General features: G+C 42.1%; 1 protein-coding gene across 5 annotated transcripts in view; it reads right to left on the bottom strand.

The window, feature by feature from the left end:
• The window catches only part of SH3KBP1 (SH3 domain containing kinase binding protein 1), a 395,797-nt gene that overhangs the window by 54,872 nt on the left and 322,116 nt on the right, over positions 1-18,809 (bottom strand). For all 5 annotated transcript variants that reach the window (XR_006388136.1, XM_044283978.1, XM_044283980.1 and 2 more), the window contains 4 exons: positions 15,261-15,312; positions 12,756-12,839; positions 9,991-10,153; positions 2,858-2,943 (listed from right to left, as the gene is read on the bottom strand). Coding sequence is in view for 4 of the 5 variants with exons in the window: in XM_044283978.1 (XP_044139913.1) it covers positions 2,858-2,943; positions 9,991-10,153; positions 12,756-12,839; positions 15,261-15,312 (385 nt within the window). In the remaining variant the exon portion in view is untranslated. The remainder of the gene's footprint in view (positions 1-2,857; positions 2,944-9,990; positions 10,154-12,755; positions 12,840-15,260; positions 15,313-18,809) is intronic.

The raw sequence follows: 18,809 nt of genomic DNA, 5'->3' as shown, positions 1-18,809 counted from the left end.
TCAGTCCCCATAGCTCTGTGTGCTTTTATTGTGTAAAAAAAACCCGATACATATGCAAATTAACCTGACTCATCTCAGGTTAATTTGCATATGTATCAAATAGTTTTTTTTACACAATAAAAGTTCTATACCCAAAATCCCGGTGACAGGTTCCCTTTAAGGGATTCTCCGCACTACAGATATTGATGACCTATCCTCCAGACAGGTAATATTAATCATAACAGGAGAACAGAATGACTGTTTCCAAGTCAGCTAAGCAGCAGTGCTCAATGTCAGGCAGGAGCTGCGAACGCAAAACAGGTTTTAGGTGTTTAATGAGAGAGCCAAAAACCCTTGGGCCTTCACTGTGAACTGCTCTATGCTTTGCAGCTGTAGCATTCAACCAGGAGACCACTACAGCTCCCACTGAGAGCAGATCAATGCAGAGAGAACATCACAGTGAATCTCCACTCTGGGCGGAGACTGGCAGAATAAATCTTCATATTCACACTACTCCTGATAAAAGATCCACAAAAGCTGTGTTTCTACTACTATCACCAGCCCCTACCTATTGCTGTTAACAGTTTAGCATGGTTAAAATTGCTGACAGATTCCCTTCAAGGATTTACTGCAAAAGAAGCCACAGTAAACGGGCAACGTAAGCCTCTGCAACGTAATCATATAGCTTGTACCATGGATTTCACCCACTTCAATGCAATAAGGAAAAAATCTACTTCTGGAGAGAATTCACAGCATTTTAAAATTTGCTGCATGTCCTGGTCTTCATGTGGACTTTTTAAGCCTCATGTGAAATGGGTTTTACAGTCTTACTATACAATTCTTTAGAATTTACAACATAATATATTTAATAGTTTTCCCACTCAATGAGTGTCGCACCTCGAACTCACAGTATTTGGAGAATAAAGATTGCTGTCATTAGACATTATAACGCATACCATAATGGTGTAGTAGGATGAACGGAACCAAAAATCCTTTAAAAGGGATTGTCCTACTATTTATATTGATGACCTATCGTTAGAATAGGTCATCAATATCTGATGGGTGGGGTCTGATACCTGGCACCCCTGCTGATCAGCTGTTTGAAGAAGAGGTGGGGCTCTATGCAACCACTGCTTCCTGTTCATTACACTGCCCGTCGTCTCGGAAGTTACAGCGGTGCAGTGTAATGACAAGTCCTCGCTCCATTCACTTGAACTGAGAGAGTACTTGTAAGTAAACTAGGCCACAGCTCCACAGGAGACGACACGTAGTGTAATGGAGAGAAAGCAGAGCTTGCATGGAGATCCACCTCCTCCTTAAACAGCTAATCAGTGTTGGAACCCCACCCCCAGTGCCAAGTGTCGGACCCCCACCCATCAGATAGTGATGACCTATCCTGATGATACATCATCAATATAAATGGCAGGACAATCTCTTTAACAGAAAGACTAAAGACACTGACATCAAATTGTCAGCTACAAAGGAGAAACGTTTCCTGTAGAGCTTTGAGGGGTGTTCGCATTGTCAGGCTACAACAGTGATGTGCCATATACCTGCATGTCACCATTGCAGTCTATAAACAGGCAGCTTCAGGGAGACAGAACCGGCAACGCAAACAATGGCGCAGGAGTAAGAGGTAAGTATACCATCATTTTTTAATTTGCAGCAAGCAGGGGCATGTGTGAGATTTTTAATTATCTTGGTCCATTAAACCAGTAAAGGCAAAATTCACACTGTGTTTGGTGTCGTGCACTCTGAAGTTTTTGAAAAGGGCCCACAGAATGAACAGACAAACATATGCACAGGCAGCTGTATATGTATACCATGCAGTTGGACGTGTGCTAGTGTAATCAGCTATGCTTTTATAGAGGACCCGTCACCTCTCTAGCTGTTTTAGTAACTACTTGAATTCCCCATGTAATAATAATTCTGGAGCATCTATTCTTATGCCCCTACTATGTGCCATTCCTTTATTATTTTTACTAGAAGTTTATGAATAAATTGTCAGCAGCTTACAGTAAAGGTACAGATGAGTATTAACACTTGGGGGTGTGTCCCTACACAGTCTGACACCAGCAGCACTGATTGGTTAGACACATCTGCTACTGGTAACACCCAGCAGTACCTTTACTGCAAACTGCTGGCAAGTTGTTTGTAAACTTCTAGGAGGAATAATACAGGTATGGCACATTATAGAGTCATAGGAATAGATGCTCCAGAATTGTTATTACATGGACAATGCAAGTAGTTACTAAAACGAACAGGAGAGGTTACAGATCCTCTTTAAGTACAGTTTGGGTGAGATCTTGACATACCTGTGCCTAACATTTGCTAAAGGGACAACCTTTTGGCACACATTTGCCTATGAAGGTTTTTGGGCACCGTGTGTATATGTGCAACATAGATATGGTGTGACCATAACTTTACCTTGTTCAAGGGTCATAGTAAAGTAGTAAAGAGAGTTACAACGCCTGCAGTTTAGAAAAGCCAGGTTTTGCAAACATATAAACTAACGATATGACAAGAAGATTTCAGAAAATAGTTGGGATTGAATTCTAAATAATAAATTTTCCCAAATATAGGAGCATGATGCACCACCCCTTGTACTGGTAATGTATGGCTTCTTCAGTCTGTGATCCAGTAGGATTAGGTCATTTGATATCCATATGCACTGAAGAACCAGTGTGAGACTTGCACCGGCACGGTCACCTACATAATCCCATCTAATACCCTCCCCATGTAGTGTAGAATGATGGTGCATGGATTAGTACTATGGAGTGGGCTGGTATTCAGGAGGCGCATGAATCTGTCAGTGTGTATGACCGAGCAGGGACTGCAGAGATATTTATAACCTGACAGTAATACATCCAGGACTTACCAATGTCATTGCTCTTATCTGACGAGTCTCTGTCAGGAGTGCTGGACACGGTACTGATCCCCACCTCTGCCTTCGGACTGTCGCTCCTATTTACCAAAACAAACATTTTTCAGAACAAATTATAAGCACGTCTAAATTGACATGTATAAATCTGGTGACATTACATTTCTACTGAGTAAACAAAGTGAATGGAGGATATGGAGTTTTTCTGACTTTGCATAGTCTTGAAGCCTCTGTTAAAGGTGACTCATCAATATGAAAATGCAGTGCAACCTGCGGGTGGCATGAAATAGAGCAGGAGCCGATTGGTATATATAGTTTTATGGGTAAAGATTCCGTAAAACTTGTAATTTATTCATTTAAATCCCTGCCTTTGCTCAGGAGTCATGTGGGCGGTGCTAATCAGTGATTGATGGCCTTCCCTGCATGAGCGTTCATATAAAGATAGTGGTCAATCACTTTCTTCTCTCAATGCACTGCAGATACAACCTGCATACTAAAGTAAGGAGTCTGTGTCTGCTAGTCCAGCTGATATAGCAAAGCAACCCGGATTCTGCAGACAGGACCTGCAGGACAATTTGGAACAGTCGGATATCACTTAGGGAAGGTTCACATGTGGCTGATTTATTGCAGCACGTCCAAGGATTTCTGCAGTCCCCCTTAAAGTGCTTGTCACCCCAATTTTCGCTATTAAACAGGCTGACATTATAGATGTGAAAATGTCACCTGAATTTAACTCTGCATTTCTTTTATTTAAGTATTCCCCTGTTTTCGTGTAATTTTAACTTTTATTATATGCAAATGACCCTTTAGGAGCAGGGGGGCGTTGCACCTGCTCCTAGAGGCTCCGTTCGCCCACCTCCTTTCCACGCCCTTCTGTCTTGATTGACAGGGCCAGGCCAGCGTTGGTTCTCCTGCTGGCCCCGTCTGCTGTGTAAATCTCGCACCTGCAGCCGGTTTTCTCACTGCACCTGCGCCAAATACTGAACGGGACGCCGCGATATTTACACGGCAGATGGGGCCAGCAGGAGAACCAACGCTGGCCTGGCCCTGTCAATCAAGACATAAGGGCATGGAAATAAGGGGGGCGAACTGAGCCTCTAGGAGCAGGTGCAACGCCCCCCTGCTCCTAGAGGGTCATTTGCATATAATAAAAGTTAAAATTACACGAAAACGGGGGAATACTTAAATAAAAGAAATGCAGAGTTAAATTCAGGTGACATTTTCACATCTATAATGTCAGCCTGTTTAATAGCGAAAATTGGGGTGACAGAAACCCTTTAAGATAAATGGAACAGCTGCAGAAAAGTCTGCAACAATCTGCAGTGTGAGAACCTACCCTCAGGCCACTTGTACACAACCGTATTTGCAAGCTGTACCTTCTGGGTCTGAGATCTCCACTAGATGTTCTTTAATCCTTTTCCTAAGTTGCTAACTAGTGCAACCTACATATTATAAGTGACATAGGGTGCACTTTATTCTATACGCCACGTGTGGCGCTACAAACTAATTAGGGAAGATCCAATTTTCATTTCATTCTTACTAGTAGCCGTCACCTTATTTCCAGTTGTGATATAAGCGCAAGTTTTGCTTCTTTTTGCATTCCATTTCTAGAGACCTGCAGTCTAACCAGTTGCCCTGGCTAGATGAACGTGATGGTGCTATTATATTGCCTAATGTTAACCCCACATAACGGCAACCTGTGTTCAAAACCCGCTTGAGGTCGGGTTCACATCACTGTTTATAGCATCCGTTATAGTCATTTTGCATCTGTTTTAGCCATTTTCGTCTGAGATCCGTTAAGACTGAACATTGATGTGAACCGGCCCATACTGCTAGGTCCAGGTTCAAAATGGGAAGATATGTTTTAATAATTCTAACAATCTCACTATATTCCAGAGAAAACTGTGTAGAAAAAGTTAACATTCACAATATTATAGCACCGTCACACATTCATCTAGTCAGGGCACCTGGCAACTACACGTCTTTAGAAATGTAATGCAAAAAGATGCAAAACTTGTGCTTACTGTATATCACAACTGGCAATAAGGTGACGGCTACTAGTAACAATGAAAAAAAAATATGGATCTTGTCTGATTAGTTTGTAGCGCCACACGTGGCGTATATGATAGAGTGCACCCTATGTCACTTACAATATGTAGGTTGCACTACTAGGCAATTAAAGGATTAGAGAGGTATTCTGGATGTTTGAAGGATAGGGGATAACTATTAAATTGGTGGGGGTTCTACCGCTGTTTCTCCTGATCGGTGGGGGTCCCAGCGGTAGGACCCCCACCGATCTAACAGTTATCCACAGGATAAGGGATAACTTCAACAACCAGAATATCCCTTTAATGAACATCTTCTGAGGATCTCAGATCCAGAGTCAGGAGCGTCATTACATTTTATCCAATACCATCCAGGTAAGGCTACTTTCATATCTGTGCTTTCCTTTCCGATATTGACATACAGTGGGATGCAAAAGTTTGGGCAACCTTGTTAATCTTCATGATTTTCCTGTATAAATCGTTGGTTGTTACGATAAAAAATGTCAGTTAAATATATCATATAGGAGACACACACAGTGATATTTGAGAAGTGAAATGAAGTTTATTGGATTTACAGAAAGTGTGCTATAATTGTTTGAACAAAATTAGGCAGGTGCATAAATTTGGGCACTGTTGTCATTTTATTGATTCCAAAACCTTTAGAACTAATTATTGGAACTCAAATTGGCTTGGTAAGCTCAGTGACCCCTGACCTACATACACAGGTGAATCCAATTATGAGAAAGAATATTTAAGGGTGTCAATTGTAAGTTTCCCCCCTCTTTTAATTTTCTCTGAAGAGTAGCAACATGGGGGTCTCAAAACAACTCTCAAATTACCTGAAGACAAAGATTGTTCACCATCATGGTTTAGGGGAAGAATACAGAAAGCTGTCTCAGAGATTCCCGCCGTCTGTTTCCACAGTTAGGAACATATTGAGGAAATGGAAGATCACAGGCTCAGTTCAAGTTAAGGCTCGAAGTGGCAGACCAAGAAAAATATCGGATAGACAGAAGCGACGAATGGTGAGAACAGTCAGAGTCAACCCACAGACCAGCACCAAAGACCTACAACATCATCTTGCTGCAGATGGAGTCACTGTGCATCGTTCAACCATTCGGCACACTTTACACAAGGAGATGCTGTATGCGAGAGTGATGCAGAGGAAGCCTTTTCTCCTCCCACAGCAAAAAAAGTGCCGCTTGAGGTGGGCTAAAGCACATTTGGACAAGCCAGCTTCATTTTGAAATAAGGTGCTGGGGACTGATGAAACTAAAATTGAGTTATTTGGCCATAACAAGGGGCGTTATGCATGGAGGAAAAAGAACACAGCATTCCAAGAAAAACACCTGCTACCTACAGTAAAATATGGTGGTGGTTCCATCATGCTGTGGGGCTGTGTGGCCAGTGCAGGGACTGGGAATCTTGTCAAAGTTGAGGGACGCATGGATTTCACTCAGTATCAGCAGATTCTGGAGACCAATGTCCAGGAATCGGTGACAAAGCTGAAGCTGTGCCGGGGCTGGATCTTTCAACAAGACAACAACCCTAAACCCTGCTCAAAATCCACTAAGGCATTTATGCAGAGGAACAAGTACAACGTTCTGGAATGGCCATCTCAGTCCCCAGACCTGAAAATAATTAAAAATCTGTGGTGTAACTTAAAGAGAGCTGTCCATGCTCGGAAGCCATCCAACCTGAATGAACTAAAGATGTTTTGTAAAGAGAAATGGTCCAAAATACCTTCAACCAGAATCCAGACTCTCATTGGAACCTACAGGAAGCGTTTAGAGGCTGTAATTTCTGCAAAAGGAGGATCTACTAAATATTGATTTCATTTCTTTTTTGTGGTGCCCAAATTTATGCACCTGCCTAATTTTGTTTAAACAATTATAGCACACTTTCTGTAAATCCAATAAACTTAATTTCACTTCTCAAATATCACTGTGTGTGTCTCCTATATGATATATTTAACTGACATTTTTTATCGTAACAACCAACGATTTATACAGGAAAATCATGACGATTAACAAGGTTGCCCAAACTTTCGCATCCCACTGTATATATAGGATCTCAAAACTGGAGAAAAACGATTCAGTTTGTCCTTATTCATTGTCAATGGGGACAAAACTGAACTGAACGTGGTGCACCAGAATGCATTCCATTCCATTTCCTTGTGTTCCCATGCCGCAAGCGGCGTTTTTGTGTGAGTAATGGCTTACTAACTGAGACAAATCCGACATGAAACACAATGTAAGGCCTCATGCACACGACAGTTTTTTTTCTCGGGCCGCAAAACGTGGTTCCGTTGTTCCGTGATCCGTGGCCGTTTTTTCTTCCGTGGGTCTGCCGTGATTTTTGGAGGATCCACGGACATGAAAGATGAAAAAAAAATCTAAGTCAAGTTTGCCATTGAAATGATAGGAAAAAACGGACACGGATCACGGACACGGATCACGGACACGGATGACAATCTTGTGTGCATCCGTGATTTTCACAGACCCATTGACTTGAATGGGCCCGTGAACCGTTGGCCGTGAAAAAAATAGGACAGGTTATATTTTTTTCACGGCCTCGAAACACGGGTCACGGGCGCGGTGTAAAAACGGTGCACAAGCCGAGTTTTCTACGGCCCCATTGAAAGTCAATGGAGCCGCAGAAAAAAACGGAAAACGGCACAACGGCCACGGGTGCACACAACGGTCGTGTGCATGAGGCCTAAGTCAAGGGTGCTGGATCCGTTTTCTCAGACATGCCCCGCCTCGATCATTTTAGAGATACAATAAAACCGGATCCGTTCAGAATGGATGCAGACGGTTGTATTATCATAACAGAAGCATTTTTGCTGATCCCTGCCCCTGCCCCTGATGTGAAAGTAGCCTAAGGCTACATGCACACGACCGTATGTGTTTTGCGGTCCGCAAATTGCGGATCTGCACAAAAAACGGATGTCATCCGTATGCCATCTGTTTTTTTTTTGCAAATCCATTGTAACAATGCCTAAAACTGACAAAAATAGCACATGTTCTATTTTTTTTGCGGGGCTACGGAACGGACATACGGATGCGGACAGCACACGGTGTGCTGTCGGCATTCTTTGCGGACCCATTGAAATGAATGGGTCTGCATCCTATCCGCAAAAAAAATTTGAACAGACACGGAAAGAAAATACGTTCGCGTGCATGAGGCCTAAGACAGATCATTTGAAGGTTAGAGTCCTATAAAGAATTAAAGCAGTTGTGCAGGGGTTTTATATTGATGACCTATTCTCAGATTATAGGTCATCAATATCAGATCGATGGGGTTCCGACACCCCCACTGATCAGCTGGTTGAAAAGGAGACAGTGCTTGTGTGAGCATTGCTTCTTGTTCAGAATTACACTGCACGTGGTCTTGCTTGTCTCGGCGGTGCAGTGTAATTGCAAGTGCTTGTCACATGCACTTTGATGGTATGAGCACTTGTAATTGCACTGCACTGCCGCTACAATGGAGATGACGCGCAGTGTAAGAAAAGGAAGCAGCGCACACATGAGCACCGGCTCCTCTTCAAACAGCTGATTGGCAGGAGTGCTGGGACTTGGTCCCCCACCGATCAGATATTGATGACCTATCCTGAGGTCATCAATATCTGATACGGGGTACGGGGCCCCCATTCTGGTGATTCATGGGGGTCCCAGCGGTAGAACTCCCACCGATCTAATAGTTATCCCCTATCCAGTGGATAGGGGATAACTTGAAACAATCGGAATACCCATTTAGGCATTGCTCTCCCCCACATCAGCTGTGTCTGCCATGCATGGTATAAAGAGGACTTTGCAATTTAGTTTATGATATGTCTAATCCTGTATATCCGCTATCAGGTTGAGTGGCCAGCTGTGTTATGTTCTCTGCACAAGAAGATATTGGAAGGGTCAGAGTTTGGGGGAGCTCTCTCTTCTGTATTTTTTTTACCTTATCTGCTTGTATGACCAACCCATATGTAGTTGCTGTCAACAGTTTAACATGGTCATAACTACTGACAGATTCACTTTATACAACCTTTACTTGTACAAGTGAAGTCTCTATGTACAGTATATACACGGTATATGTGAAACTATTGGAACAGAGGGCTGATCTTGATGACAAAACGGATACTTGTCAGTATGCTGCAGTGTGAAAAGTAATTAGTAAGACAACTTGACTATCCTACACTGAGCAAGCACACGATGATAAATATAACTCCTCTATGGTATACCATGTTCAGACTGCGGAGCTGACAGAGGTGACCTCTGTCACCTAAATCTGGACCATCACTGACTTGGATTACACTCCAGTATGCACAAGAACACTTCTGAGAGTTCAATTAACTCCTCATTACACTTAAGTGGATGAGATCATATAATAACTGGACATCTTCCATGTGTACACAGGGGCGGGTGTACAGTTTATGCCACCATACTGAAAATCCGGAGCAGCACAAAAAATATTTTCTCTCTTAGGTGGAGATGACCTTTAACTATAACATATATATATAATTATTGTGATTTTCATGTCCTTCTGGTGTGGTTCCCTCACACTGACTACATATCCCACAATGCAGTGGTCTCGATTCAGTTCAGGTACCTAAGTAAATGCAAAGAGACATCTAGAGGACATCACAGCCTGTGTTTTCTTATCATATAGTCCTCTGGTTAAGGGCTTATGCACACAAACGCATTTTCTTTCCGTGTCCGTTCTTTTTGCGGACTGTATGCGGAACCATTCATTTCAATGGGTCTGCAAAAAAAAAAACTGAAGTTACTCCATGAGCATTCCGTTTCCATATGTCCGTTCCGCAAAGAAATAGAACATGTCCTATTATTGTCAGCATTACGGACAAGGATAGGCCTGTTCTATTAGGGGCCACCTTTTTTTTGTTCCACAAAATACGGAATGCACATGGACGTCATCTGTATTTTTTGTGGATCCGTATTTTGCGGTTGTGTGCATGAACCCTAAAGGAGATGTGTACTTTCTTTATTTTCTAATTATTGATACATAAAAGTTTTTTTTGCAATTCTTGGGATAACATAAAACAAGTTGGTCGGATACTACTTGTGGACTTACCGTGCATGCGTTACAGGTCCTGCTGGTCTCTCTGGCCTCCGAGGAGGAAGGGTGCCAGATTTATTGGATGTGCTAGTCTTGGGTGGGCGGGGCTTCTTTGGAGGTATAGCGGGAACTGAGTGTTTCAGTGAACTATCCACTTTGTGATCTCTGTCGGACCTCTCTATAACAACAAAACATCACAAACTAGAAATCCATTCAAAAGGACTAAGTAGTACTGCTCACCATCAATAAACCTTATTATGTTGGTCTTGCAGTCCCCAATCCTTATATGCAGGGGTGGACTGGGAGCTTAAAGTGACCCAGGAAATAAACCTCAAAGTGGCCTCATATTGTAGGTGGGTCCAAACACAGATAGGCAGGGACAACAGTAGCAGGCAGGGCCAGCAATACCATACAGCACAAAATACAACCCCAGAAGAACCAAATACCACAGCGCAGTACAAAATTCTACTGCCCCACTGCAGTATTCAACTGTCTCAGTCCTGAGGCCGGTAATACAGTTGAATTCAGGAGCTGATGCCCCTACTGTAGCATTAATTAATGCTGAGAGCACCCAGCAGACAACCCGAGGGGAGCTTTAATGGCCCACTGGGAAATGTCCCTGTAGGGTCTATGACCAATCCACCCCTGCTTATATGAAATGAATAGGGATTTGAATACTGATTTGTTTATTTTTCACATTTATTAATAAATTGATGTTATGGTAAATGGGCGTTACCAATTCCCTTGTCAACGGGGTGTGTCCCTTTGCCACTGACAGCACTGATTGGTTGGTGTCACATTGTGTTAGGGAAAGACCCCTCACCAGTAACATCCAGCTATCAATTCATTCAGTAAAGACTACTAAGAAGAACAGCACAGCTCCAATTCATAGGGAAAGACGCTACAGAATTGTGTTATTATGGAGCATACAATAATTTACCAAACCAGACAAGACAGGAAAGCGGACATACCTCTTTAAAGGGGAACTGTCTATATAAAGGGGGGTCTGCTCACTTTTGCATCAGTGAAACCGTGACAGACCCCACAGTGACGCATAGCCTTATAGTGGCCGCAGCTACACCTTACAATACATCTAGTACAATCATGGCCAGTTTTATGACAAGAGGATACTCTTTGGTTATATTTTTGGCCACTAAAGTCTTAGGGCGCATAGTGGTATATGACAACCCTTCACTACAGATGTGGAATGAGTTAAAGGGAGTCTGTCACCACATTTGAGTATATTAGACTGATCAAATAGCGTTATATGTGCCACCGAGAACTTAAAAACTGTACCTTTGTTGTATCTAATGGAGTTTTCTTTCAGCCAAAAATGAACTTTTAAGATTCTGTAAATGCGCCCTCTCAAGTGCCCAGGGCGGCGTCTCAATCGTCCGAGCCCCAGGCAGCACCTCCTCAGCGGCTCATAACCCCGCCCTCCGTGTGCCTCTGCCCGCCCGTTTACTCTCCTCCTCTCTCCTTTTCCACTGCGGCTGCGCGGTCAAATTCGTAGCGGGCGCAGTGGAAAAGGAGAGAGGAGGAGAGTAAACGGGCAGGCAGAGGCACACGGAGGGCGGGGTTATGAGCCGTTGAGGAGGTGCTGCATGGGGCTCGGACGATTGAGACGCCGCCCTGGGCACTTGAGAGGGCGCATTTACAGAATCTTAAAAGTTCATTTTTTGGCTGAAAGAAAACTCCATTAGATACAACAAAGGTACAGTTTTTAAGTTCTCGGGTGCACATATAACGGTTTGATCAGTCTAATATGCTCAAATGTGGTGACAGACTCCCTTTAAAAGATTTTTCTGAGATTTTTATACTGATAACCTTTCCTCTGGATAGGTCTCAGTAGCTGATCAATGAGGCTCCAACACCCGGGACCCCTGCCAATCAGCTATCTGAGAAGGCACCGATGCTCCTGTGAGTGACGCAGCCATCTCCGTGCTTACCAAGCACAGCGCTGTACATTGTATAGAGGCTGTGCTTAGTATCGTGCTCAGCCCCTTTCACTTGAAAAGCGCTGAGCTGCGCCTAGGCCACGCGACTGGTGAACGTGTTGTCAATGGCCTGTGTAAAACTGTGAGAGGGCCGAGGCACCACTACGAGTGCTGTTGCCTACTCAAACAGCTGATCAGTGGGGGTCCCGGGTGTCGGAACCCCATCGATCAGATAATGATGACCTATCCTTAGGACAGTATTAGTCTAAAAAAAAACTTTAACCATAATACATTCTCCAGGAAGAGAGGGAGACCGATCCTTACCCCCCTCCAGAGACCCTGGACTGGCATACCAAGCCTTAAGACCCCCACACCCATTAGTATATGGTTAGCTGAAACTGCCGAGAACAGTGAGTTAGGTGGACACTACTGTGCTGGGTGTGAGGTGGCACATCTCGCCACCTGAGGCCCACGCAGGAGGTCACGGTGATGTCATCGTGACCACTTACACCAGGATGCGGCAACTCAGGCTGGGGGGAGGGGTTGAATTTGGCAGGGAGATTGAGGGGGCGCCATTTCAATTTTCATCTTAGGCAGCAGAAATGCTAGAAGCACCCCTAGGAGTGCACATGCATATTTGGCCAAGCGTGTATGTTTATAGGGATGCAGAAGGGATAGCTGTTGGCCAAAAGCTATTGAATGTGTATAACCAGTTTTAGCCTCATAAAAACACCAAAAATAAAACACATAATAGACTTACCGGTATAATAAAAAACTGATTAAAACCTATAACATTCCATTTTCTGTTGATACATTTCCTTTGGAATATTGCGCAGCACTTACCCTTCTCATCTGGCCTGTGCGGGAGGGTTTCGGGCCTTTCTGGAGGAATCTTCCTGATCTCCTGCTTCCTGTCTGATGTGCCTACTGCAATAAAAAAAAAAAAAAAACATAAACTTATCTACAAGACGGCACATCCGTAACCTGCATCATACTGCAGCATTCTAAGCACAGCACAGGGATTACAGCCATGATTCAGACTGCATACTCCAGGGAAAGGAGCTGTACAATATAATGCAAGGAGCTTAGTCAGGACACCTTGATGGATAGAAGATTATCTTGTCTAGCTCAATACCCCATCGACTTAAAATTCATCTATGCAAATAGAGGAGGTATAGATTCTGCCCTACCTCTGAAACACACGTAAAATAAATCTCATCCGACAAAACCTTGTCCACATAAAGAAATATAATGTAATCCGTGGTCACCACATCTGTACTGATCTGGATCCGTCCTGGGCTTGATTCCCCAGATACACAAAACAAGAATAGAAAAAGCTCTGCAGAAACCTCATTATCTGACTTGTGATTGGAATTAGCTACAGTGTTGTGATTTTTCTTCATTTACGCAGCTGCCCTCGGTGCACTCAGCCTATTTTTATCCTACTTTATGCACAGATGTACATGCTTTTAATGCCCCACAGTAACATTAAGTGGGATCCTGGTACAGGATTTAAATGCAAATTCTACTTTAATTATGTTTAACTCATAACGTTCAGCTTAAATCACCCAACAGAACTTGCAAGACTTATGAGAAGGTGCTGTTTAAGTAGAACAATTGTATTGCAACATATATGTATGGATATGTACAGTTTTATAACCAATTTTCTTATTGCTCCAATGCATATAATACACACAAAAGCAATTTTGCTAGATTTGCTTAAAAATATCCTGCGTACAGCATCAATGCAACCCTATAAGTCTCCATGGTAACAGACTACAAACAAACCCTGAATGCAGTCAAATTCTACAGCGTTAATCCACTCTCTTTGCCCCCTCCTTGGGATAAATTTTGTAGCAGAATCTACATCAAAATTTGCATGATTTCCGCGCGGACTTTGCTGCAAACTTGGATGTGGATTTGCCATGGATTTCCTCAGCATAAATTCCCATGCTGTTGATTTGAAATTCACACTGCATGTCAGGTTATGTGTGAGTTTGTTGCAAAAAAAAATTCACAGCGTGTAGATGAGAATTTTTACAAGGTCATCCACTTTGCTGATACTTTATAATGCCACGGATTCTTTACACCATTGATCAAAATCTGCAGCACTTCCACCATGTGTGGCCGTACTTACTGTTCACTGGTTAGCAAGAAGACGAGGCTGAAATTCCCCATCTTAGTTTTAGCACGTGATTGTACTAAAACCAAGTCTTAAACCGAAAGTCCGGTTCAAGAAAAAAAACAAAAAAAAAACATTACCTGGGGAATGAGAGAACACTTACCTACTGCCCTCCTTATCCTTTTAGCTTCAGATCTGTCAGTTCCTGGTTCCTATTCTGCCATCCAAGATGGCTGCACCACTTCTCAGACTACCTGATGCATAATGTGCATTTGGTAGGCCAAGAAATTTCCTGAAATCCAAGAGCAGGACTGGACAAGTAGGAAGTGGTTTTTCTACAGACGCACAATGTAGACCACACAGCTCTGAGAAGCGGTACTGCCATCTTGGATGGCAGAAGAGCAGCTTGAGAATTAGCAAATCTGCAGATAAAAACTTGAAAAGGATAGCCTCAGGTATGTGGGCTATTCATTTTACAATGTGATTTTTTTTTTCTTGAACTGGAGGGACACATATTATGAGAATTTTACTGTGTAATGACATTTCTGTTTTCAACCGCCTGTCAGTACCTTAATGCATTATGCTGTATATAGTTATTACAGGAAGACCATGCTCAAAATCAAGTTTAGATGGTGGTCAGCTACCATCAGTGAATTTAGTTTGCAGATCAATTCAATGCCTCTTCCAAAGGCAATGCATTCACTAAATTATTGAAAATAATGGCCACTAGGTGGCAACTGTTTCTGCTTCTTTAGGAACTTTCCTTCTGTGATGCAAGGGTATATTAGATAGATTAGATAGATAGATAGATAGATAGATAGATAGATAGATTAGAAAGATTAGATAGATAGATAGATAGATAGATATAGATAGATTAGAAAGATTACATAGATAGATATAGATAGATTAGATTAGAATAGATAGATTAGAATAGATAGATATAGATAGATAGATAGATAGATTACATAGATTGCATAGATAGACAATGTAGATAGTAAGATAGGAAATAGATAGATAGTAGATAGATTAGATAGATAGATAAATATCCCAAAAACATATGATGAGGCAGCACTCCAATGTCAGTGAAGGGTCTTAGACCCGTTTATTTCCCCAGTTAGATAGATAGATCGATGGATAGATAATAGATAGATATGAGATAGATAATAAACAGATAGATAGATCCTTGGAAGAAAATTAGGGTAATTAGTTTTACTTATTTTAGTTACCTGTTCCTGACTTGGTAACTGGAGCCAATGGAGGAGGTGGTTTCTTAGGTCTCTGCAAAAAGAAGTGACATGATACACATTACAATTAGTGTTGAGCGCGAATAATCGAAAAGCTAATTTTTATTGTGAATATCGGCACTTTGAGAATTCGCGAATATTTAGAATATAGTTCTATATATTCGTAATGCCGAATATATATATTTTTTTTAACACAGTACACATCAGGTGATCATCCCTCCCTTCTTCTAGCTTGTGGGCCAATGAGAAGGCATTGTCACAGCTTAGCAACATCCCTAGTAACCAATAGGAAAGTTGCCTACCCCTAACTATATAAGAAACTCCCCAGCAGCTATTTTCTAAAGTTTATTGCAGTTATGAAAGAGACAGCAGTGTCATTGCTGTGCTCTGTGGTTTGTTGTATTACATTAGACAGTTAACTTATATACAGTATATACTTCAGATAGTTAGTGGGAAATAGTCAATGTAGGTTAGATTGATCTATAGCAGGCATGCTCAACCTGCGGCCCTCCAGCTGTTGCAAAACTACAACTCCCAGCATGCCCGAACAGCCTACAACTAGAAGTTTACAGCAGGGCATTGTGGGAGTTGTAGTTTTACAACAGCTGGAGGGCCGCAGGTTGAGCATGCCTGATCTATAGTGTAGCTGGTAGGTTCTGCTGTCCATACATACATGCTACATAGTGCTTTGATGTCACAAGTTGCACGTATTGCAAAAAAAATGTGCATCATTAATTGCCGAAAATTCGCAAGTGCAAATATATTGGAGCACTCTATCTACATATAAAGCTATTCTAATGTTCTGCCGTGCCAACCATTTTCTCCAGTCTCAGGAAACTTATACCAGCTTAAATTTTTTTTAGCATAAGTGACCCACGCCAGTATTTCGCACGCATTACGCGAATAATACATTGCCGATTTTCGCAATTAAGAATATAATCTCAAATTCTCGAATATATAACGAATATTCTACAAAATATTCGCGAAATATTGCGAATTCAAATATTGCCACTGCCGCTCATCACTAATTACAATAAACATGTAAAAACAAAGAGCCTAAGTGATGAAGAATATATCACCAACTATACTCTTATACTTTTCCAAATGTCTGCCATTAACCTTTCCTTCACCTGTAAAGCACAGCTGAAAAGGCTTTTATGTAAGTTTCAAAACTTTTTACAGAATTTTCATTTCAAGAACAGTAACACAAACCACCACATACACCTCACCCATATTTAATAGAAAAGGAGGAAAAAGGGAGTACACAAAAGGGAAAAATTTGAGAGTAAGGGTACTTACTCACATTAGCGTTTTTCCGGCATAGAGTTCCGTCACAGGGTCTCTATACCGGAAAAGAACAGATCAGTTATATCCCCATGCATTCTGACTGGAGAGCAATCTGTTCAGTGTGCATCAGGATGTCTTCAGTTCAGTCATTTTGACTGATCAGGCAAAAGAGAAAACCGCAGCATGCTACGGTTTTATCTCCGGCAAAAAATACCGGAAGGCCGGATCCGTCCTTCCGGTCTGCGCATGCGCAGACCTTTAAAAATGAGAAAAAAATAAATACCGGATCCCTTTTGCCTGATGACACCGGAAAAACGGATCCGGCATTGCGATGCATTTTTCTGACTGTTCAGGCATTTTTCAGACTGATCAGGAAAAATGGCTGATCAGTCAGAGAGAATGACATGCGTTTGCATACAGTTTGCCTGATCATGCAGGCAGTTCAGGCAATGGAACTGACTGCTGGAATCAAACAACGCAAGTGTAAAAGGTACAGTATTTGAAGTCAGTTTTTCTTGAGTCTGGGTTGGAATACTCTGCACCAAATCTATTAAATGTCACACGTTGTTTGTTAACCCTAACACTTTTGTCTAGAAATGTTACCCTAGTGTTCCTACGCCTCCCAGATACTGGAGGCAGTTTGCAACTTTTTTTAAAGTGAAACTTATCAACATAGCTAACCACATCCGCTTTTCCACCTACTTTTCAAAATTGGAGTGAGTGGTGTAAAAATGCAAAATGTCGCAATAATTTTTTTGCAAATGACCCCACCAAGGTGCAAAGCCCCTATTTGGGGACTTTTTGAAGCCAGAATTCTGCACAGCAGGGCTTGATATGTTTCCCCCAAAGAATGTACAACATAGAGGACCTCTGCAGAATAAATAGAATAATAAATAGTACTATGGGTTCATACTGTATATCTAAGCATCTGTACACATGCATCAATGTACCATAATGCAGAGTAAAAAGGAAGTCAAGAGACTGTGGCGTTTGAACCAGATGATGCAGACCAGGGGTAGCCAGTGAGCAAATACTGACCCCTAACAACCAACGACGGAAATATCCATCATGGGTGGATGGGGCATGTATGGACTGAGTTCACAAGGTGATTCAGCATCATACACAGTGGGTGCCGGCTGTATAATACAGCAGGCACCCTACCACAATGACCGGGATCAGAGATGACTGACCACGGTCATTTACCCCTCAGATGCCACTGTCAATACTGCAGCATTTAAGCAGTTATACAGCAGGAGGGGGCTCTGTCTGTCGCCCGATCTAAGCCCTTATAGCAAAATCACGGGGTCTAATCAGTTGGCATGACAGCCTGGGGCCTTGTGAAGGTTCCCAGGCCTGTCATGGCTAGCTGCCTGAAAAGCTGTGCCCAAGGCACAGCTTCACGATCAGACACTGGAAATCACAAAGCATGAAATAGTACAAGTCTTGTAGCAGTGTAAAAAGTAAATAAAAAAATAAAAATAAATAATTACCCCCTTCCCCAATTTTGCACATAAAAAGAAATAATAAAAAAGAATAAACAGCAAATTCTGAACTATTAAAATATAATAGTAGTTTTCTTGCATGGTAAATGCTATGATAGAAATAAAAAAAAATTTGCAATTTGCAATTTTTTGGTCACCCTACCCCTCAAAAAAATTGAATAAAAAGCTATCAAAAAGTCATCCATACTCCAAAATGTTACCAATTAATTTTTTATTTTTTTTGTAGTAAAACATAAACCGATATAAATTTTGTAACACTGACCCTCAGAATAAGTGCTCATTCAGACGTCCTTATGCTGTCTGCAAAAATGCGGATCGTTTTTTTGCGGATTAGATGCTGTCCCATTCATTTCTATGGGGCCCTTTTCTTTCCATTGCACGGCTCAGCAAAAAAATTAAACATGTCCTATATTTGTCAGTGAAAATCAGGACATGGCCCTATTGTAGTCTAGGGATCAGAAAAAAAATGCAATCAGTTTTTTTGCGGATATGCTGAACTATCCGCAAAAAAACGGATCCGCATTTTTGCGGACAGCATACGGCCGTCTGAATGAGCCCTTAAGGTTGTCATGCAATTATTAGTGGACAGTGAATACCATAAAAACAAAACTCAAAAAACTATTAGGCCTCTTTCACACGGGCTTCGCGTGTGAGGGCCGGACAAGATGCGGGTGTGTTGCGGGAAAATGCACGATTTTTCCACGCAAGGGCAAAGCATTTTAATGCGTTTTGCACGCGCATT

This window comes from Bufo gargarizans, chromosome 3, assembly GCF_014858855.1.
Source record: "Bufo gargarizans isolate SCDJY-AF-19 chromosome 3, ASM1485885v1, whole genome shotgun sequence".
Classification (NCBI taxonomy): domain Eukaryota; kingdom Metazoa; phylum Chordata; class Amphibia; order Anura; family Bufonidae; genus Bufo; species Bufo gargarizans.
Note: the sequence above shows the minus strand (reverse complement) of the source record. Positions and strands in the feature narration are given on the sequence as shown.